Source organism: Adiantum capillus-veneris, chromosome 12 (genome assembly GCF_014529385.1).
Source record: "Adiantum capillus-veneris isolate H3 chromosome 12, ASM1452938v2, whole genome shotgun sequence".
NCBI classification, from domain to species: Eukaryota; Viridiplantae; Streptophyta; class Polypodiopsida; order Polypodiales; family Pteridaceae; genus Adiantum; species Adiantum capillus-veneris.
In genome coordinates, this window is record NC_140942.1 from 148108918 (window position 1) to 148131477 (window position 22560).

General features: G+C 46.6%; 1 protein-coding gene across 5 annotated transcripts in view; it reads right to left on the reverse strand.

Moving 5' to 3' along the window:
- The window catches only part of LOC147446658 (protein SABRE-like), a 268711-nt gene that overhangs the window by 175664 nt on the left and 70487 nt on the right, over positions 1–22560 (reverse strand). For 3 of the 5 annotated variants that reach the window (XM_086525848.1, XM_086525849.1, XM_086525850.1), the window contains 5 exons: positions 21369–21542; positions 21163–21240; positions 20806–21051; positions 16500–18563; positions 14480–16391 (listed from right to left, as the gene is read on the reverse strand). In XM_086525848.1, the coding sequence (XP_086381974.1) occupies positions 14480–16391; positions 16500–18563; positions 20806–21051; positions 21163–21240; positions 21369–21542 (4474 nt within the window). Of the gene's footprint in view, positions 1–14479; positions 16392–16499; positions 18564–20805; positions 21052–21162; positions 21241–21368; positions 21543–22560 lie in introns of those variants that run through there. The other 2 variants (XM_086525851.1, XM_086525852.1) reach the window with 2 other exon arrangements.

Sequence of the window (22560 nt, forward strand, 5' to 3'; positions counted from 1 at the left end):
ACAATGATTGCTGTAGAGAGCCTCTAAAGTGAGCGTAGAGCTGAAACTGTCTGGATTCAAAAAGAGTGACATTTTGTTTGGACCAGATCGAGGAAAAGGCCCAATATCTGACCCAATACATAAAAGTTGCATGCGGACATAAACACTGCGCTGCGCAAGTCTCCCAAAAACCCAGAAAAGTTTTCCAAACATGGAAGACGGAAACCTCGAACATAAATGCCTGGAAAGCATAAGCAAGAAATCTGGAGAGTCAGTGCAAAACCAAACAGATGCTGCAACAGCAGCCAACCTTGCTTTCTTTGAGGCCAGTTTGGATGGGGAATAACCCGCATCCAAGCGACCTCTAGACAAGCGTGTCTAGAGCAATTGTCCCACCCAGGCCCAGGCTGAGCGTGCAGCCCATAAGGCTACATGCTCTGTCCAAGAATCCTCATGTACATATACATAGCAAGGAGGGCTCTGACTGTCACCAAACAAATGCACCACAATGTGCCTGCAACCTGCTGCATCCGCCGACGTCACGCTAAACTTGGCTAAAGGCCAGAGTGTCTGAACCAAATCTGTCACCCCTAAGTCCCCTGTGTGGTGTGAGAACTCAATGGCTTGGATTTGGAGCTAGTCAAGAACTGTGTGCAAGGTCCACTCTGCAGGATCCTTGCGGCACAACGGAAAGGAGAAACTTACCGCTGTATCCAGGGCCTCAGTGCCTCAAGCTGCTAGAAAGAGGACGTGGATTTGAAAGCAAGCTCCAGATCGGGAGAAGAATCACCTAGGAATAGTGTGAAGCTGTAGTCGAAGAAGTCCCATCGTCTGCAAATGTCAAAGCTAGTCAAACCTCGAGGGATTGCTGCAAAAGGAGAAGTCTGAACCAGAAGTGGCGGCCTCAGATGGGGCTGTCTCTCCAAAGCCACGCAACTCAAAGCGAAAGCACTACCAAGAGAACGCCTCGCTGCAGACGTGTGTCTGCATCTGAGGAGGAATGTGGAAGGGGTCGGGAGATAAGACTGAGGGTATCACCAGGGAGAGAGGAGCAGCAGGAGGTGAGGGAGAAGATGAAGGAGGGGGAGAGGGTGGAGGCGGAGCAATGGCGTTTGAGGGGGGAGGAGGAGGCGGCGGCAAAGCGAAAGTGGATGGAGCCTCGTCAAGGGGAACTTGCTGAAGGAGGTCAAACCGATTTCCTGTCAGAACCCAATGCTGTTGAGCTGCAGGAGGTCGGCCACCAGGGGGAGCAGTGTGACGAGCCCGTCCATGTCGACGGCGGCCAAGCGCCAGCTGTCTGATCGCTAACCTCTGTCGAGGTACCAGCCTGCGTGTTCTAAGTATCTAGCTGCTAGGCATGCTCAACCTTGGAAGGCTGCTCATGCGATGTGGGTCGAGATCTGCTACGAGGACAAGCTTTGCTACATGGCCCATCTGTCTGCAGATGAAACACTGACTTGGGAGACCCGAATACTCCACACTCTGTCTAATCCAACCTCCACTCACACGAGGCAGAAGTATCACCTTCGGAAGTTAGTGTGTCTCGAACAAGAACCCACACAATAGGCAAACCTGCGGCCTGGCAGTGACGCAAGGGACGGGCTGGGCGGACATGGCGGGCTGCGGCGCTAGGGAAAGGGAGGGAGAAATGAGACAGCGAGGACGAATGGGTTGGGGTAGCGAGAGCGCGAGGGTAGGGGGCAGAGAAGGCGAAGGGGCTAGGCAGCGCGGGCTGACGAGCAAGGGGGGGGGGGGGGGGGGGGGGGGGGGGGGGGGGGGGGGGGGGGGGGGGGGGGGGGGGGGGGGGGGGGGGGGGGGGGGGGGGGGGGGGGGGGGGGGGGGGTGGGGGGGGGGGGGGGGGGGGGGGGGGGGGGGGGGGGGGGGGGGGGGGGGGGTGGGGGGGGGGGGGGGTGGGGGGGGGGGGGGGGGGGGGGGGGGGGGGGGGGGGGGGGGGGGGGTATCTCATAGCTCGGGTATTCCCGAGGAGGAGTATTTTATGTTAGTTGCAGAACGTTTAAGCGACACACACTGCGGTATGGGGAGTGTTTAGGTGTACCAGGTGCCTCTGAACGACGCAGGATGCAGGCTGCAATCTAAGGAGCGTTTAATTGTACTTCGAGCCTCCAAGCGACGCACGTTGCGATCTAGGGAGCGTTTGGTTGTAGCAAGCCTCTATAGCTCATGCCCATACCTTTTTAGGTTATTTACACGGGGGATGGGGGAGGCTGGGGGGGGGGGGGGGGGGGGGATGATAAGGGAGACATTGAATATCTCATGGCCCGGACGGGGGAGTGCTCATCCGTGGTTATATGTTTCTATGTCATGTAGCATGCATGTGTTGCATTGTGATGTGTCACTAAATGAATATCTCCAAATTGGGTGAGATTACCTGGGTATGCAACTTTAGTGCATCGAGACACCCCCTTTAAAAGATCGGGCAGTCTACGTGCAATGACTAACCTTGCTACACCAGAATATCAAGAGCTCCAATATGGACTGGTACAACTGAATGACCCTCAGGATTGCCCCTCGAAATGACCCTCCAATATTTTTGAGCTGACTTGATTGAGTTTTGCAAATATAATCACGAACAATTACTCTTCTTTCAAGAGGGAGGTATGTCACAACCTGCTGGCGTGTCAACCACTAAAGATGAAGGGGGTTAAGACTCTCTGAACCTAACCCTAGCCAACCTGCAAATCCCAACCGAGGGTTCTAAACCCTAACACGAGTAGCAGCAGAATAAGTTTTTACCAATTATGGCCAACCGAGAGACGCAAAGACATAATGGGTTAGAATTGAAAATCCTAACCAACCAACTTCCAGAACCTTGGAATAAATCAGAACTCACACACACACACACACACACACAAATTTATGTATTAACTGCTGATGTGGCATGTTGCACAGATAGCCCGGCAATTTGCAAAAATCCATGCTGACGTGGCAACGCTATACGGACAACCTATGGGCACATGCATTTGGACCTGGAGCTATTATAAGTGATGCTTTTCATGTATTTCTTTTGGGTGACGCCAAGGGCCTCGGAATAAGTGTGTTAGGCTCTCTCTATGATATTCAACCCATGGGGGAAGCACAGCAAAGCCACAGAGTTGTACCTTAAGGAAGCAATATAAAGAAATACCGAAAGGGGCGTCTCACTTTTGGGCCATTGCTAGCCCTTATTGGAGAGAAGGACCTAGACTTTGTTGTATTTGCCGTAATCTCTTGATATAGTAGCAATCCTTGTCTTCATGCCCAGACTTTTCGCAAAAGTGGCAATAAGCCCGAAGGGGTCAGTCCTGTGGAGGATGTCCTGGAGAGCGACACGAGCTGCACCATACCATAGCTTTAGTCTCCTGCTGAGACCGAAGCTCTTCTAGCTCTCTGTTGATTTGATCTAAAGCCTTAAGATGTGGTGGTTTCTCCCGTCTAAGAGAGATTTATTTCTCTTCTTGAAGAGCGTGTTGTAGTTTTAGGGCTTCAAGTTCTATACGCAAAGAAGTCAATGGATCAGCAGGACTTTCCGAAAACACAAAGGGAGTCTCTATGTGAGGGGATTTGGTGAACAGCTTCCTAGCCCCCTCTATCCTAGTAGCAACTGCGACAAACTCCTCCAGAGTGGCGTCGGGTCAGAGACTCTCTCGGAGTTTTTGCTAAGAAGCTTTGGGAAGAGCCTTCTCCACCCACTTCTTAACCATAAATTCACCGGGTTGCTGGAGAAGCTTGGCAACCAGAGACTTGGTTTTAGTCATAAGTTCTGCAAAAGTCTCCTCTGGCTGGAGCACCATGTTGGCCAAGTCATCCAAAACCTTCTCTTGGTAGGCACCTGGCCTGAATGCTGCACAGAACTGTTGTCTTAAAGCTACCCAAGTTGCAAAATGGTTCTCTGCAAACTGACTGTACCATTTGTCTGCTAAGCCATCCAAGGTAGATGGAAAGCGTACCAAATAAGCATCTTCTCTATTAAGACCACCACCCCTACAGAGAGACATCAAACCTTCTGGCATGGTCATCTGCATCTTCTGAAGAGAGCCCCTTGAAGGTAGGAAACTTGATGTTTACCTTGGCCAAAACACTGGCCAACGCCTCCATGGCCTCTTGCTCAGGAGCCCGTTGCTCAATAGCCTGCTCTGTAACAAAATAGGAGAGAGCTTTATTGGGGAAGGTGACCTGGAAGATGTGGAACAACCGGATGGAGGAGTGGGTAATCAGGTTGATGGACTTCTACTAGGTACCAAGGGTCGTCTTCTGTTGGACTTCAGAGGACTCAATAGTGCGCTTTGAGACTCGAATGACCGCCTTATATGTGTCATGCAGCGACCACAAATCCAACCAAGCTTTGGGCAAGAAGACCTTTAACTGCTTGAACTGCTTGAACTGGTTGAAGACAGGTCTAGACTCTACTAGACCGAGGCAACTGACTAGACCCCGGTTGGACCAGGGACGAGGAGGGACTAGACCAGGGACGAGGCAGGACTAGACCAGGAACGAGGAAGGCCTAGACCAGGACGAGAGAGGACCAGATAGGACCATACCAAATAAGCATCTTCTCTATTAAGACCACAACCTCTACAAAGAGATACAAACCTCCTTGCATGGTCGTCTGCATCTTCTAAGGAGTCCCTTGAAGGTAGGAAACTTGATATTTACCTTGGCCAAAACACTCATCAACGCCTCCATGGTCTCTTGCTCAGGAGCCTGTTGCTCAATAGCTTGTTGTAACAAAATGGGAGAGAGCTTTACTGGGGAAGATGACCTGGAAGATGTAGAACCGGATGGAGGAATGGATGACGCCGTATGTGGAGGTATGGTGATGGGGCTGGTGGACTGTTACTATGTACAAGGGGTTGATGTCTTTTGTGGTAGTACTTCAGAGGACTCAGTAGTGCGCTTTGACGCTCTAATGACCGCCTTGTATGTGTCATGCAGTAACCACAAACCTAACCAAGCTTTGGGCAAGAAGACCTTTAACTGGCTGAACACCGGTCTAGACTCTAGTAGACCAGGGCAAGTGACTAGACCACCTGGCTGGACCAGGGACGAGGAAGGACTAGACCAGGACGAGAGCTGGTTGGACCAGGGCGAGAGAGGACCAGACCAGCAGGGCGAGAGACTAGGTCAGCTAGACTAAGCTGTCTAGGGTAAAACTGACCAGACCAGCAGGCTGCACGGTGCAAGGCGAAGTAGGCGAGGCTAGGTAAACACCAGCTACCTACTCGATTTGTACCTCAACAGAGAGTGAGACTTCAGTTCAGGTCCCACCGGGCGTGCCAAAAATGAGAGCACCTGTAGCGCGGATAGTGTGTCGTGCTCTCTACCGTGAGTGCTCCTCAATGCAATGTGCGTGACATCTCACTCAAAACAGAATGAAAACACAGGAAACAATAGATAACAACAGATCAACACAGAGACACGGCAGCAAGCCAGAACATATGGACTTGACTATCCCAAAGGAACCAATACAGACTATCGCGTGGCAGCACACTCAGCTCCAGCCCAGAGCTCACGTGTACAATGGGGGTGTCAAGGCTCAGATGTGCAGGGATGGTGCAGACGTGCTATGTATAGACTCTCTACTCTAGACAACGACCCTGGACCATATATGAAGAAGATGATCTATATGACCAAACAGCTACTACTCATGTACAACCATAGAGTGCCACCAACGGCTCATAAATGTCAGCCATCTAAGTCTATCTCCAAACTGAGTGGTGGTGGTGACCGGGCCACGATGTCTACTAGACCACCGTCCGTATCCCTGCCACGTGTCACTACCCAGCCCGGAGAGTCCGTCCAGTGTGAACCAGACCAGACCTACTGTACTAACTGTGTGTCCTGTGAAAGTGACACAGTAGCCTGCTACACGTTGCCCGCCACAAGACCGCTCACCGTCTCGGTGAGAGAATACTGAACTAAAAAGACACTGAAACTAATAGTAAATATTGCAATTCAACTCGATTGAAGAAGAAATTATATGGAACAGAAGTGATGAAATGGAGGGATTGCAGAATCTAGTGAAGACTTATGGCAACCTGCCACACGAGGATGAACAGAACGCAGAGACTGAAGAGGTAAGGCAATTTGCCTCAGGCGACCCCAACGCAATGAGGCCATGCTTGAATGAACAAATTCCCCAAAGCAGTTTCTACTATGCAGTAGATAGGTGTTGAGACCATGCTTGAAAAATTTCCACAAAGCAGTACCCACCAATCAAGGACTGAAACAAATGGACCTTACCATGCGATTGTAATTGTAAAGTGTAATTTGTAGTTGATTGTCCTGATATTTGGCTGATAAACATTACATTTTTACGATTGCCAACAGCCACAAAAGTTGCACTCCCTGTTTGCCATGTGATGTTGGACAAAGTTTGATTGAGCGATGGAGTGACCACTATAGCTTGATTTGAAAGAATTGTTCCTTGGACGCTATCCAAAACTGCTACAAAGAACGCTGCTTCTGCCTCAAAGACTGTCCCAAATGACGCCTCGGGGTTTGCAACAAAGTCAAAGAGGATTTGGTAGGAGAGGTCAAAGTGAGAAGGGAAGGAGGTGGTGATGGAGCCAAGGGAATCGCCATTGAGGTCAAGGACGTTGGAGAGGCGCTCGTCTTAGGGGATGTAGTGGCCCTTGTTGTACTTGATGCTGCTAGAATTGACAAAGCATTAGAGATAGCGCAGTAAGGTGGAGAGTCGTCAAACCATTGGGGGATGGCGGCGGAGGGGGTTGGTCAGGGGGGGCGAGGCCTAGGCAGGGGGCGAGGGGTGGTGGGGGGGACTAGGGGCGAGGGGTGGATAGGGGGGGCGAGGGGGAGGGACTAGGGGCGAGGGGGAGATGTAACAGACTTGGACACTCCAAGTCAAGAATCAATCACGACAGCACCAAAAAACCACTTCAAAACAGTTCACAGTTCACAATAGATTTGCACTGGCTCGGCGGAGTTCCGTGCCTAGAGATATTGGCCACAAAGACTGGCGCCCCTTTCGGTATTTCTTTATGTATTAATCAGTGTTCAAAGTACAAGAGTGGTTCGGGTCTCACTCTCAGACTCTGCGTCCAGATGCTCTGCAGAGTGGGAGCCCGACTCACATATTTAATTTACAAGGGATGCCAAAAGCAGAGCCCCAAAAGGTTCAAATCAAAAGCAAAATATCTCTCTCACAAGCTCCCTTGAGCTTTTGTAAAAATAAAGCAATGAGTTCTCTCTCTCTCTCCTTGCAAATTGCGTAGAGAAAAAGTAGATGCCACAAAAGCAATCTCCACGCAAAAGCTGGCCTTTCCGTAATTTACGCCGCAAAAAGCGGGTTCTGCCGTACGATGCCACGTCATCAGGTTTGCGCATTTCATTGCTGCCCTTTTAGGGTTAGGGTTAGGGTTTTGCAGTTTTTAGGGTTTTTGGCATATTTTAGGGTTTGCAGGTTTTAGGGTTAGGGTTTGCAGATTTAGGGTTTTCAACAGCAGTCATGGTTTTCTCTCGGGCAGCCACATCATCACTTTGTGACAGGAGAAGATAGGGGCGAGGGGTGGGTAGGGGAAGCGAGGGGGAAAGGGGTGGGTAGGGGTGAGTAGGGAGGGAAAAGATAGGGGCGAGGGGGAGGGACTAGGGCGAGAGAAAGAGTGTAGGGGCGAGGGCTGGTGGGTGTTGGGGGGGGGGGGGGGGGGGGACGAATTGGGTAAGGGGAGGGGCGAGTTGGGGAGGGGGTAGGGCGAGTATGGGGGAGGGGGACGAGTTGGGGAGGGGGAGGGGGAGGGGCGAGTTGGTGAGGGGGAGGGGCCAGTTGGGGAGGGGTAGTGTGAGTTGGTGAAGGGACCAATTTGAAAGAGCGGGACGAGTTGGGGGTTGGGTAAGGGCGAGGAGGGAGGGAGGGGTAGTGAGGGGAGATGGCACTCAAAGCAGAGAGATATCATGATCAAGAATTCACCAAGCAAGGAAACACCGTTTTTGTTGTATCATGTCTTGAGGAAGCTTTGTGAAGAGAGTTCGCTAGACACAGAGTAGAGCTTTGAGAAGCAAGCACCGATGGGGCTGATGTTGAACGGGGCTGAACTCCTGTAGAGGAGATTTCTTTCCGCTTCTATGATTCTTCATAGGCTCACCAAATTCAAAGGCTTCCACCAAGGATGCATCAGGAGTAGATTCTATGACCTTCAACCTTTGAGCTGGCTCAAGTGGCTCATTAGGTTTAGTTACTGTGGAAACATTGGAAGAGGGTGTACCTTCAGCCAAAGAGTGAATAGAGACTCCATAATAGGGCATAGATTTGGTAGCATCCAACCACTCCAACAGATCCTCGTCTGACCCGTCAGATGGAGTAGGCTGTTCCAATTCAAGGCTGGTTGCTAGGGACAAAGAACTATGTTGCACGACGGGATCCATGCCTCGTCCTAGGCGAATGGGTTGCATCGGGGAGCCAGGAGTATCCACATGGCATCGTTTCCCCAATCATGAAGTGCTTTAGTGTGTCACAGCCATGGTCTACCGATAAGCAAGGGAAATCCGGCCTCAACCTGGGGAAGACGAACCACAACAAAATCCAAGGTAAAAGTAAAGTCTTGTACATGCAGAGGCACATTGTCCACGATGCCCACTGGGGAGATTGTCCACTGGTCGGCCAATGTAACTGTGAAGGGAGCAGGGCGTTGATGCGAAGTCCACCATCCACTATCACTCCTGAGAATTGTCGACCCAAAACGGACACTGTTAGGCGAGGGCTTCTATAATCAGTGAGGGGAGCAATGGGATTGGATATCGTATAGGACTCTAATGGTCGCACTGGGAGGTGCCCGCCACTAGGACCTGCTCCGGGGTAAAGAGATTAAATAATTGCAAGGGTGTCACTTCTGAAACTCGCATCTAGCCGCAACATGTCCTAGAGGTACACTTGTTGGAAGGTGTTCTTCAAGATTGTCTTTGCTGTAAGCTTTTCTTGTTCTACCAGTGGTTTCTCTGGTACCTTGATCTTCTGTAGATCGGAAACTGCATCCAAGAAAGCTTCATCAATATCGGAGAGCAAAGATTTGGATTCTTTCTTGGAACTGGGGGATGGCTTGTCAACAGTTGAAGGCAGAGTATCCACTGTTGTGAGAATGTGTGGGAGAGTTGAACTTGCTGGAATGCTAAGACCGAGAGCAGCTCTCTGGGCTCGAGTGAGGATACGCGATGGCTCCTCTACCAACTACAGCTTATTTTGAGGGGTACCCACGTGGGTAGAAGGGGGCGGCTAAGGAACGGTGCTAACTGCTATCAGATTGAGCTTGGGAAAGGTGAACTCTGTTGCTAAATTGGCTTTATCTTATAGAAAAATAATTCTAAATGAATTATTGGATTTATAAGTGAGAGGGTTTTCTCGCTTGGAACACCAAGGAAAAATAATTCTAAATGAATTATTGGAATTTTAAGTGAGAGGGCTTTTCTCACTGGAGACATCCGAGTACAGAGTATTCCTAGTGCGTCATTTAAAGTAATGACGGGAACACTGAGAACGGGAATATCTGCAAGGCCACCAGGGACGGGTACTTATGATGCGTCACATCGGATGGGTGACAGGGAGCATCGGAAAGAAGTATCCGACCATCCGGGAACGGACATCTCTGATGCGTCATAGGATGGGTGACATAGAGCATCGGAGATTGTACCGTAAGTTCGGTAGGAAAGGACTAGGTGATGGGTATTCTTGATGCGTCACAAGGTGGGTGACGGGTGCATCGGAAAGGGAATATCCATAGTCGCGAGGAAATTCCGAACTGTGTTAGAATTGTGCACAAGGAAAAGCAAGCACTTGAATGAAGATGGGTTCAGAGGAAACTTTGAGGAAAAAGAGATGCTTTCTGAGAAAGCGGGATTGCTTTTCGAGAAAGCAGATGCTTTCCTCCCGCGGGGAAGTCTATGTCTGCATTGCGACTGTGCATGTGATTGCATCCAGGGACGCCTGGGAAGTGCTGTGAAAGCATTGTTTTTAACTTATAAGGTTTTATTGAGTTTTTGGACAGATTCAGACCATTTTTAAAGGTGACCGACCGCCCACTGAATAAGTGGGCAGCCATCTGATAAATAAGGCAACAGATCAGCCAACGTTTTCTCTCTCTCTTTTTCTGGCAGAGCAGAGAAAAAAAAAACGAAAAAAAAATATTTAAAAATTTAAAAAAAAAAAAACGGCCGCGATCTCTACGCGAGCAGCTATTCGTGCCCGTGGCTAGGAGCTATAAAAGCATCGCATGCCCTTACTCAGGGAGGAAGACCAATCTTTGCAAGGAGGAGATGCTGCTGCAGATTTCAGTCATAAAGAAGACGTTGCCGGTGATGCCCATGGCTGCCCCAAGTGTACCAGATGTCGCCAAGACCCAGTGCGCGAGTTCCCTCGTGAAGAAGTGCCTACGGAGCGTGTTTCCATCGCGAGAAGTTGCTGGGTTTCTCTGTTTTCAGCCCATAAACGTCGTAGACGGGGCTGATCTGCGAGAAGGAACCCGAGAACACACCTCTTCTGTGTGTAAGATTGGAAGAGAGGATTTTCTATGTAGAGATCTCTTCCGGGGAATTGTTTTTCGAGAACGGAGTTGCGTTTCGAGCGTCGAGACTTTGAAGGTAACGATTTTCATGTTATGAACTCTGAGTATTTGTTTGCAGGTGTACTTCCTCTTAGTGAGGGAGTAGGAGCAGAGGAAGGCATGAGCCTCTGCAGGAGAAAAGCGCTCTGAGGAACTAGAGCCAGATCAGCCCAACGGTTTCGTACCCGAGTTTGGGAAGTAGATCCACGGATCGGAGAGAGGTATTGGGAAGTTGTTATCCGGAAGTTGGGATTCCCAAGTAAGGACTTCGTATCCGGGAAAGCAGAGTTGTTCTATGGGAAGAGGACTCTGGAAAGAGAGTTGGAAAAGAGTTGCAGGGATGCCATGCCCTGAGTCTGGAAGGTGGGATCCAGAGGCGAGAACCTTGATTCTCGAGGAATTGGAATAAGGAACGGAAGTTCCTTGGAATAGGGTTTTGCCCTAGGAATCGGAAGCTGAGGCTTCCGGGAACCATCAAGTCTTATTCTAGAACGAACATGGTAATACGTTCGGTTCAAGTGCTTGTATAGACTTCTCCTCAGTAATAAAGATACTATTATGGGGGGGGACCGGCCCATCTTCTGGTCCCCAGTACTGTGTCGATCTTCTCACTCTCTATCTCTCTCTCTATTTATTTCTCTCTATATCCTCTGGCTTCAGTAATAAGTGATAAATCCTATTTATCCGAATGTATTTTATATTGTTATGCGCTCCCATTTGTGACAAACTCATTCTGGCTTTGACTTGATGCACGAAGTTTAGGCCAATCCTTACTGTAGTGATCCTTCCTTTCAGGGCAATGACGGCAGGGAGGGGACCCTTCGGGCAGAGGGCATTTGCTTTAGTAATGACCATATTCCCCGCATCTATAGCACAAAATGGGCCGATTCAATGGGCGAGTCGAAGGGCCAGGTGGTCCTTGCTCCTGGTGCATGGAGTTGGAGGTGGAGGCATAGAAGCTTTGAGGTGATGAGGGAGCATGGGTGTGATAAAAGCTCTGAGACGGAAAAGTACTTTGCATACCTTGCATAGGAGGGGCTGTCAATAAAGGTGGCATCAGGTGTGGATGGCCACAGGGAGAAACCATGTTGGATGCAAGTGCTGGACCTTGTTGAAGAGTACGACCAAGACTTTGTTGTATTTGTCGCTAAGGTAGTAGCAGTCCTTGTCCTCATGTCCAGACTTTTCACAGAAGTGGCAGTAAACCCGAAGGGGGCATTCATGTGGACGGTGCCCTTGAGAGCGGCATGAGCTACATCAAACCATAGCCTTAGTCTCCTGCTGAGACTTGAGCTCTTCTAGCTCGCGCTTGATCTGTTCCAATGCCTTGTGATGTGGAGGCTTCTCCTGTCTAAGAGAGAAGGACCTCTCCTCTTGGAGAGCTCACTGTAACTTAAGGGCTTCCAGTTCCCTGCGTAAAGAAGTTAAAGGAACAGAAGGACTTTCCAAAAACATTGAGGGGGTCTCTACCTGAGGAGAGTTGGTGAACAGCTTCCTAGCTCCCTCTATCCTAGTAGCAACCGCGACAAACTCCTCCAAAGTGGCGTCAGGTCGAAGACTCTCTCGGAGTTTTTGCTGGGAAGTTTTAAGAAGAGCCTTCTCCACCCACTTCTTAACCATAAATTCCCCTGGTTGCTGAGGAAGCTTGGCAACCAGAGACTTGGTTTTAGTCATGAGTTCTGCAAAAGTCCCCTCTGGCTGGAGCACCATGTTTGCCAACTCATTCAAAATCTTTTCTTGGTAGTCACCTGGTTTGAATGTTGCACAGAACTGTTGTCGTAAAGTGGCCCAAGTTGCAAAGTGGTTCTCTGCAAACTGACTGTACCACTTGTCTGCTAAGCCATCCAAGGTAGATGGAAAGAGTACCAAATAAGCATCTTCTCTATTAAGACCACGACCTCTACAAAGAGATACAAACCTCCTTGCATGGTCGTCTGCATCTTCTAAGGAGAGTCCCTTGAAAGTAGGAAACTTGATATTTACCTTGGCCAAAACACTGATCAATGCCTCCATGGTCTCTTGCTTAGGAGCCTGTTGCTCAATAGCTTGTTGTAACAAAATGGGAGAGAGCTTTACTGGGGAAGATGACCTGGAAGATGTAGAACCGGATGGAGGAATGGATGACGCCGTATGTGGAGGTATGGGTGATGGGGCTGGTGGACTGTTACTATGTACCAAGGGTTGATGTCTTTTGTGGTAGTACTTCAGAGGACTCAGTAGTGCGCTTTGACGCTCTAATGACCGCCTTGTATGTGTCATGCACTAACCACAAACCTAACCAAGCTTTGGGCAAGAAGACCTTTAACTGGCTGAACACCGGTCTAGACTCTAGTAGACCAGGGCAAGTGACTAGACCACCTGGCTGGACCAGGGACGAGGAAGGACTAGACCAGGACGAGAGCTGGTTGGACCAGGGCGAGAGAGGACCAGACCAGCAGGGCGAGAGACTAGGTCAGCTAGACTAAGCTGTCTTAGGGTAAAACTGACCAGACCAGCAGGCTGCACAGTGCAAGGCGAAGTAGGTGAGGCTAGGTAAACACCAGCTACCTATAAACACCAGCTACCTACTCGATTTGTACCTCAACAGAGAGTGAGACTTCAGTTCAGGTCCCACCGGACGTGCCAAAAATGAGAGCACTTGTAGCGCGGATAGTGTGTCGTGCTCTCTACAGTGGGTGCTCCTCAGTGCAATGTGCGTGACATCTCACTCAAAACAGAATGAAAACACAGGAAACAAATGTATAACAGCAAATCAACACAGAGACACACCAGCAGAACTGAACATATGGACTCGACTATCTCAAAGGACCCAATACAGACTCTGGTGTGGCAGCACACTTAGCTCCCACCCAAAACTCACGGGTACAATGGGGGGTGTCGAGGCTCAGATGTGCAGGGATGGTGCAGACATGTTGTGTGTATAGACCCTCTACTCTAGACGACAACGCTGGACCATATATGAAGAAGATGATCTCTATGACCCAACAGCTACTACTCATGTACAACCATAAAGAGCCACCAACGGCTCATAAATATCAGCCATCTAAGTCTATCTCCAAACTGAGTGGTGGTGGTGACCGGGCCACGATGTCCATTAGACCACCGTCCGTATCCGTGCCGCGTGTCACTGCCCAGCCCAGAGATCCGTCCAGTGTGAACCAAACTAGACCAACTGTACTAATTGTGTGTCCTATGAAAGTGACATTGTGGTCTGCTACAACGAGAGAATTCAAAACAGGTTTCAGAGGTTTAAAGAGGTTTGAGTCCATGTTTCAAACACCATCTTAGAAGTTTGGTATAAAAAAATCAGAAATATATTTACATATGTACATGAACACTGAATTATTATGCACATTGCACAACACCTCAAAGTAAGACATGAATTAAGTGCATTATGTGATGGCACAGAGTGGCCTTTTCAGTCTTTACGAGCTCCTCCGATAGCCCTGAACGTTGTCAATTAGATCCTCCCACCTCTGCTAGTTCAGAGAGGATATCGGTTGCCATGGAGTTGGACCCTACAATTTTTTCTTCACCAGCGTTTTAAAAGATCCAGTTGGTTGCACAGGTATTCTTGGGCTCCACCAGAACAGTAAGAAAATGCCATATAACCCCAATTCTTGATGAACATAAGCATAGGGGTAGTTGTACAAGCCAACAAAAATACACAGTTTAAGGACAACTGCCATGTAGATCAATGCCTACACTTTGCCCTGCTTTTTGCAATCCAATTTACCATATCTTCACCAGCATATACTCTGATAAAACGGCTGGTAAAATGTTTGAAACAAATAACTTTCCCAGCCAGGTCCTCTGGTGCCTTTCCAACTACTTAATACAAACAGGTAAACTACTGCAGGCATGTGCAGTGCACAAATACACAATAACAATGGCTCAAAAAGTGCAGCCATGTTTGAAAATAAAAAACATGCAATACCATAAACATTCTTTACCTTTTGTAGTCTTTGCGAGGGGAGATGGATGGAATTGTCGTGTGTCTTTCCGAGATGGGGAAGGTGAGCAACTAGCTACCTTGTTGAATTGTAAAGGACTGCCTTCCTGTATTACTGCATAAGACTCTGCCAATTTGTTATGCTCCTCTATAATCTTCCTTTGCGCATACTGTCTGGAAGGTGATGGCTTTGGTGTCTCAAAGGCTCTGTACAAATTCTCAACCCAAGCCCAGACAGCGTCCCTGGTGTATATAGCCCACAAAAGCTTCAGACCAAAAAGAGACACATGCAGACAATTATCTGGCATTACAATACTGTCACCGTCATCGTCACTATGGTCAGATCTTGTCGGATCACTTCCACTGCCATGGGTAAACTCCATAGCCTTCGTGTTTGATGGTCTACGAGCTTCCTCTTGCCAGAGGGAGAGCCTTGAGAGATCAGCCTTAGGTGCCTGCTTGCGAAGTGAGAAGTAGTCCGTTGAGAAAAAAAAACCATTTTCAGTAGAATCTTTTGTCAAACTTGTGGCTTGTGGTGGATCATCAGCAGACCTTGTCGCACTACTTTCACATTTTGTCCCACACAAAAACCTTGCCTCAGACCTCAAATCTGCTTTCAGCAGGTGGAGATCCAAGCCTTGATAAACAAGTTCAAGAATATCACGTTTGCAGTCAAAAGTATACCGTTGTTTACCCCGACTGTAACATAGTTCATACTTGAATCTTTTCATACCAAACGTCAGTCCCTCAGCAGGGTCATCTTGTATTAATGAGATATGCTTGATTCGAGCAGGAGTTGAATCAACTCGCAGCATGAAATCTGTCAGAACTTTGTCAAGAGAGAGATTGCCTGATCGCAGAGATCGAGTCACAGCAAACCGAGGCCACTTTGAAAAGGTACGAAGCTTGTGTGGAGGACTATACAAGGTGCTCCACCATCTGAAGATCCACATTAAATCATGCCCACCTAAGCGCATAGTAGGAATATCAAAAAATCTTTCTGCCTTGGCATGTGAAAAGGATGCAGATGATGCTTTGGGTTTGTAGGTGGACAACCTGTGTATATTATGTCGCCTGAATTTATGAGATGTGCAGCCAGTGTCACCTGGAAGTCCTGCAGAAGTTTCCATAGTCGTTGCATCTGCCAGACGGAAGTTCCACCTTAATATCAGTGAGGTAGACCGAAAAGGATCGTAGACTTTTTCTCGTGTAACGAGCTCATGAGGAAAGGCATGGAGATAGTGAAAAAGAGGATTGCCAGTCTCACAGTCCCAATCCATAGTAATATCAAGCTTGAAGAAAGGTGACTGAATGGAACCTTGATTCTGATTAGTAGGAAAAGATTTTGAAGCCTGACAGGCCATTAAACATTCCACGCTGGAAGTACCTAGCCTAAAATCCCTTGCAATAAAAGAAAGAATACCCTCTTGCTGCTGAATATCCATTGATCCAGCTTCAATCTTCATGAAATCGCTGTCTTCATAAGGATCAGTTGTGGCTAATAGAAACAGCTTAAAGTCGGTTGAGAGTATTGAGTTTTGTCCATGCACATAATAACGCATATCATCCCACCAAGGCAAATTGCGTTCCTTCTTGACACCTTGAGATGACAAGCTTGATGGTTTTCCATATAAGCGAACGCCAAAAAAGTCAGTACCATCATGAGCATTTTCTATCAAGTCATGCACACTGAGATCTGCCCTTCTCAAAGCCACAGTAAATGCATAACTAACATCAGCCAGTGCTGGCTCAAACCCTACGCCAAAGGCAACCTCTGCTTTCTCAAACTCAATAGGCAGCTCCGAAAACATTTTGAAAGGAGGTGTAGTCCCACTCTCTGAACGAAACATTGTAAGCTTCCGCCACCGACCAACATACAAGCCTTGCAATACTTGTCTGGGAAAACATGTTGCCTGCGTGCCAGATCTCACTATCAGTTTCAACAGTAAAGTTGCTATGAAAGAAGAAGGTTACTATTAATATTTTTAGTGAAGACTTGGGGATAGGAATGCAATTGAGACCTGTCTAGCAAACATCAGTTGCCCATTACACTTGCCACCTATGGCTGAGAGCATTGGTAGACTGTAATTTCGGAGGTGAACAACAAGAGAAGATGTTGCTATCCTTACTCGCTTACCCAAAACTCTTGAGTAAGGTATCTCCGAATCTGCAGGCACACAGTCCAATTTCCTGATTTGTTCAATCATCCCACTTCTTCCACCTTCTATGTCCAATAGTGCTACTTCCAAATTTGAAGCTTTGATTGAGAATAAAGAGCCTCTATTTACACTTGGCCTAAACCCCCCTTGGAAAGTGCTCCTGCTCGAGCCTGAACTTTCATATGGCTTCAGATTATTGCACGATGCTCGATAAGATTGAAAAGCTTGCTGCTGCAGCTTTAACTTTAGCTCAGAAACATCTGCTTCCATTCCACCTTCCAAAATTGATTCATCCAGCAGACGCTCCCTTACATCCAGCTCAAGTTTTTGTTTTAACAGCAGTTGATGATGTTCATCAAACCAGCCTTGCAAGGGTTCCTCCTCCATTTCAGCAGTTATGTTTTCAAAAACAAACTTCACCCCACCAACAGAAGAGGATAATCCTGTTGCTTTCCTTCGGGCTAATGGCGGACTAGCTGAACCAGCAATTAAAATTCTTTGAGCAAGCATTACAATCTTCAAGCCTCTCCAGGTGTCCTCCACAGCATCATCTATGGCTCGACATTCCAATCTGTAAGGCAATATGATACAAACTCCTGAACCTTGAATAAGATAATCCCAGCAGCTAGAGATCTCTGTTTTGCATTTTAAGCATTCCTGGGAAGCTGTTTTCTCAGGTTTATTTTCCATAAAGCATGGAATGCGAGCAAGCTGCAATCGTTTACTTTTCAGCACTACTGCACCATTTAACATAATTTTCAGCTCTTCAAGAAGAACTCCAACTTTAAAATCTTCAGAGAACATGGAAGCAATGGATAAGCGGGCCTCTATACCATCAGCAAGTGCAGCAGACAGATCAATATGCTCCACATCGACAGCCACAGCCACAGCTTTACCTACACTCTTGGTGTTAGAACTGCCTTCAGCGTCATCTGGTGCATCCAACGATAAACTGATGGTACTCCTTCTCATACCTTTTGCAGGGGAAAATAAATGCTTTTGTTTCTGAGAGTAAACTTTTAAACGCAAAAAGGCCTCCATAACAAACAAGTGAACATCAGGTTCCCACCTGCCCTTCAAATCTGAAATGCGAATATAGCAACCTGGAACCCCATTCCCGACGACACCTAAACGGTAGATTATTTTGGCATTTTGTAAAGCTCCCACAAGAATCTCACAGAATGGCTTAGTGTCTGGTTTTAATTCTTGATACTTGACTTTAAAACGTTGCAGATTTATCTGAATGTCATTCTGGCTATAGTCAACCTGCAACTGCAGCCGTGCAGTGTCCAAAATGGATTTACACACTAGATTGGACCCCTCAAATCCCCTAAATGTTGCAGTCTTTATACTTGCTGTTCGAAGCTCACCATCATTGTTCTCTTCCATGACTACCTCACCACCATCACAACCAAAATTTACCTTCTTAGGATCCGGAACACTTGTATCAACAACATGCATCTGAGCACAATATTGAACTGATATTCCTTCAATGTTTAGTTTCAATTCTTGAATCTTTCTTTTCTTGGCAGTTTGAATGGCGCTACTCTTGCTCAGCCTAGGTGTACGATGTTTAGCCAACATTTGCCTTGAATGATGCATCAGGCCAATAATAGAGCTCAGAAGAGATTGAAGCCGCAGCTGTGTCAAATGAATTGCTGTTCCTGTAAACTCTGCTACTAGCACAGCCTTCTTACCATTTGTGTTGCTCAATGTTGTAGTCTCACCATCAATGACTCCAAAATCGACTGTTACCCTAGCCATTTGCAGCAAACAACCAGAGTTCGTGTCCATTCCAAAAAGACCTTTGTATAACATACATTTCTCCTCAACCATGTAAATGCAGAGTTCACCAAGTTCAGTGTGAATTCCAATGCCTTGCTTCAAGGCAGAATTCACAAAAACATGCGAAGTCTGTAGAGAAACCTGGAAACAAATATAGAAATCAGATAATTATAATCAGCACCTCTATACTTACAAATTGTATGTCTCAAAACAGCTAACATTCCAATTGAAAACTTGGTTTTCACATATTATAATAGTTCCTCTTGAAAGGCTGGCTGATCCCAAACAGGATCTAGCCTTCCCAACCTTGGGTTCCAAGTCTGTCTTTGCATGGAAGCATGTATCTCTTGTGTCAGGTGCAGCAGATGATAAACATGAAAAGAGAATTAGACACACACAAACATGAACACCACTCCTTGCTGGATTGTCTAGCTACTTAGTCCTCTGAGTCTTTCTTAGAGAATGTTCCTCAATTTTACAATAGATATAGAGAGAGATGTGTTTTAACTATGGGGCTTCCATAAATTGTTTGGACCAGAGGTCACTAACACCTTAAGGATTTGGGGTCTGGATGGCTAGACCACTTTGTGGAAACCTTGCAGCTAAGCACACATGCAAGAATAGTACTTGGATGGGTGACCTCCCGGAGGGTGCTCCCCCCATGCCACTTCAATTGGTATAATAGACAAAGTTGTTGGGTAAACCTTATAAACCGAAGATTTTAGTGTAAACCAAAAACCTCATGAAGTTGGTGACTACTTTTTCTCCACCCTAGTCTAAGGGGAGGCTCTCTAAGTAGCACCTAGTTATGGGAAAACCTAAAACCCTTGGTGGTGGAGTAACTAAAACCACTACTAATCAGTAAACCAAAAACTCATGGTTTTAAGTAAAACCAAAAACTCCAAGGAAGGATCCAATGCAAGAGGAGAGTAAAAAGAAAATCATGAAAAGAAACCCAAGTTTGGCTTAAGGGGGACGATTGTTGAGATAAGCCCCACTTGTCACTCTGGAGAGGTGCCTAACTATGAGGCTTGCATAATTTGGCTAGAGCGGAGGTCTTTAACACTTGAAAATTTTGCAAGCTAGATGGCTAGACCAATCTGTGGAAACCTTAACAAGGTGGAAAGGTGCGTAGGGTACGGTACGTATTCAGTTCATCATGTACGTAGTACCGAATGGATTGAGTTGTTAGGTACGTAAAATTTGTATGTTGTTTTAAAGCCAAAAACATAGCAATACGGTCTGTACTCTCCCTATGCAAGGCTCTGCAAGAAACTTCTTGTATCTGTTGCAGAGAAAGCTTTCTAGAACAAGGCGCCCAAATAACCCAGAACAAAGGCAAAAACAAGCGCTCGATAAGCCTGGCCGTTTCTTTTTTAAATAAGAAAAGCATACAGTATGGTACGGAATCGTATTGTACGGAAGTATGGTGCCGTACAGATCCGTACACATGTCCAGATACAACCTTGCCTTATAGGCAGCACAAATCAGCAAAAACAGTATTGGGATGGGTGATCCCTCAAAAGTTGTGCCCCCATGCCATCTTAGTAAGGGGTACCACATCATCAGCACGGATGTCCTGTTTTGCCGAATACATCCAACATTTAGAGCTTGCATACCATGAAGCTATAATATTCACAGCAGTAAAGCCAGTACCTTGTATTACTTACACACGGGGGAGGACCCCGTTGGCAATCCAGTAGGGATGTCTAATGTCACGAGCACGCAGAGGGAGGAGAAAAGAGATACCCCATTGGATGACATCCGTCGTGCAGAGAGGGAGAAAGAGTTTGCAAGACCCAGAGGTCTGACACAAGGCAGTTAATGCCTCCTCACTACTCGAGGCAAGCCAAGTGATCTAAGTAGAAGAGTTGCAAGGAAAGGTTCCCACTGAAATGAGCATCTCCATAAGGAGGCAAATTTTATGAGGAGAAGCCAACCAAAGAAGAGTAGCAGGGGATAGTTCACCCCTAAGCAAAGAAGGGGAAAAAAAACCAAACGACGCAGTCCTTTAAGGAGGTACTTCCCATGAGGAGAAACCAAAGAGGCCATTATGGAGGTACTTCCCAAAACAAAGGGGCATTAGGGGCATTCCTATAAGGAGGTACTTCCCATGAGGAGAAACCAAAGAGGCCATTATGGTTTCTTCGTTCTGGGGTTTCTCATCAATTGTAAAATATATCTTTACTATAAAAAAAAGTGTGTACCCATGTGTATGAGACTAAAAAATGTGTGTGATGATGTTTGTCTGTCCATGCCGGATGTGTTGTTAGTGTTTTATTGAAATCCATATCTCTATTTTTCCGTAAATTTTATCACTGGTAGAGTGTGTATGCATGCTCATGGGCATGAGAGAGAGAAACACAAGTGAAGGGATACATACATTAAAAAGGATTATACCCTCTGTATCATGCAATGAGACAGCCATATCAGGTGCTGAAACAGTGCATGCCCAGTTGAATCGTTTTTTTGAGTTTCTTGCTTTCCGAGTAGATGCCAATTCACTCTCTTGGGTCCTGGGTCTCAATGAATACAGCATATCTAGCCATTTCTCAAACTTGCTCATCATAAAGCTGCATTGAGCTCCTCCAAGTTTTACATCAATTTCAGCTTGTGGCAGAATATCTGTCTGTGTGAGAAAAAACGAAATGTTTGAAGATTAAGTTAGCGGCAATGACATCCCATTTTTCATGCAATGAACTATACACAACTGGCAGTTCAAAGAGTTAGGAAGTGATGCCTGTTTAGGAATCTCCATGGAAGCAATGACAGCAGTCTTCATAATTTCTACGAACGAGTTGTCACCATCTCGCAAAAGCTTCAATAAAGAGTTAAGGTTCAAACCATTACAGTTAGCAAAATGAATTAACAAACAAAATTGTCAGAGCATAATACAGTCACAGATAACTGAGTGAATATACTACTAAACTTGGCCAGATCACTTACATGAATTTCCTCAGAATCCAAGTGCACATCAAAATGGGAGAGGGAGCCCCCAAAGTCATCCATTTGTTGCACTTTGGTGCACACAACCTGCACTCCTATGATTGCATTCTCTAGAGGGGGCTTTCTTTCCTTGTGGCTACACTTAAGCAGCAACTTTGACAAATTCAAACTAGCCTTCCAGAAAGAGACACGGTATCAAAACAGATTTAAAACAAACTCAAAAACCTTATTGCTTCAGGCTATAACCACAATAGACCCTTATTGTAATTTTACAAAAAGAAAAATTACTTGCAAAAGCTTACTTATAACAGGGAAATTCACATATGCTCAAAAAGACACATGATTCATTGAGTTACATACTTTTTTCCCCACTAAAAACAATAACATTTGTAGGTTGAAATGAATTAAACAAAAGAGATAGGCAAAATAAATGAGAGAAGCTGACTTAAATGAAAATCGTTTACATCCTATGAAAATTTAACTTTAAAGTCCTTTCAAGGAATACAGATTCTAGATGCATAATGTGTCCAAAGCATAAAACTCAGCACAAAGCCTTTACCAACATACCATATCCATCGCTTGTAATTTCTCCTTGCGGAAGAAAGCAATATCGTTGCATACCATAACAAAAGATAGCAATGGAAAAACGCAACCCTCCCACCCCCATACCTGTCCCTTTGTTTTCTGAATGGTTGATGACTAGATTAATTCAACGAAGAGAATTCCAAGGTGTAGGGCCCACTCATGAGACTTTTTCCAACACCTCATCAGCTATCGGACAACTTATGATGTGTACAGAATGGACAGTGTGCAATCATGGAAGAAAGTGTTCCTTGCAAATGATGTGGGCACCTCTCACCAATTGGCTACCCACCAAAGCAACAAATTACGAATATAGCAATTGATAATAAAAAACTAAAGGGATATCCAATTATGCCAAAGGCCTATCTGTTGAAAGAAACGACAGATCAAAGTACTTTCATTTTTCCAAGTAGAGTCGTCACACCCAAAGCCATTTTTTCTGGTGCACCCTTAGTCCATGCCACAATGAAGAAATTGTGAAAAAGAGGCAGCAGAACAGGTGAATCAGATGATGAACAGGGCTGCAAACAGTGAAGATGACTCTCTCCAAGTGCCGACAGCCACAGAGACGTGACCAACACGTCCCATATCTCCCTTTAAATCTGCCTTG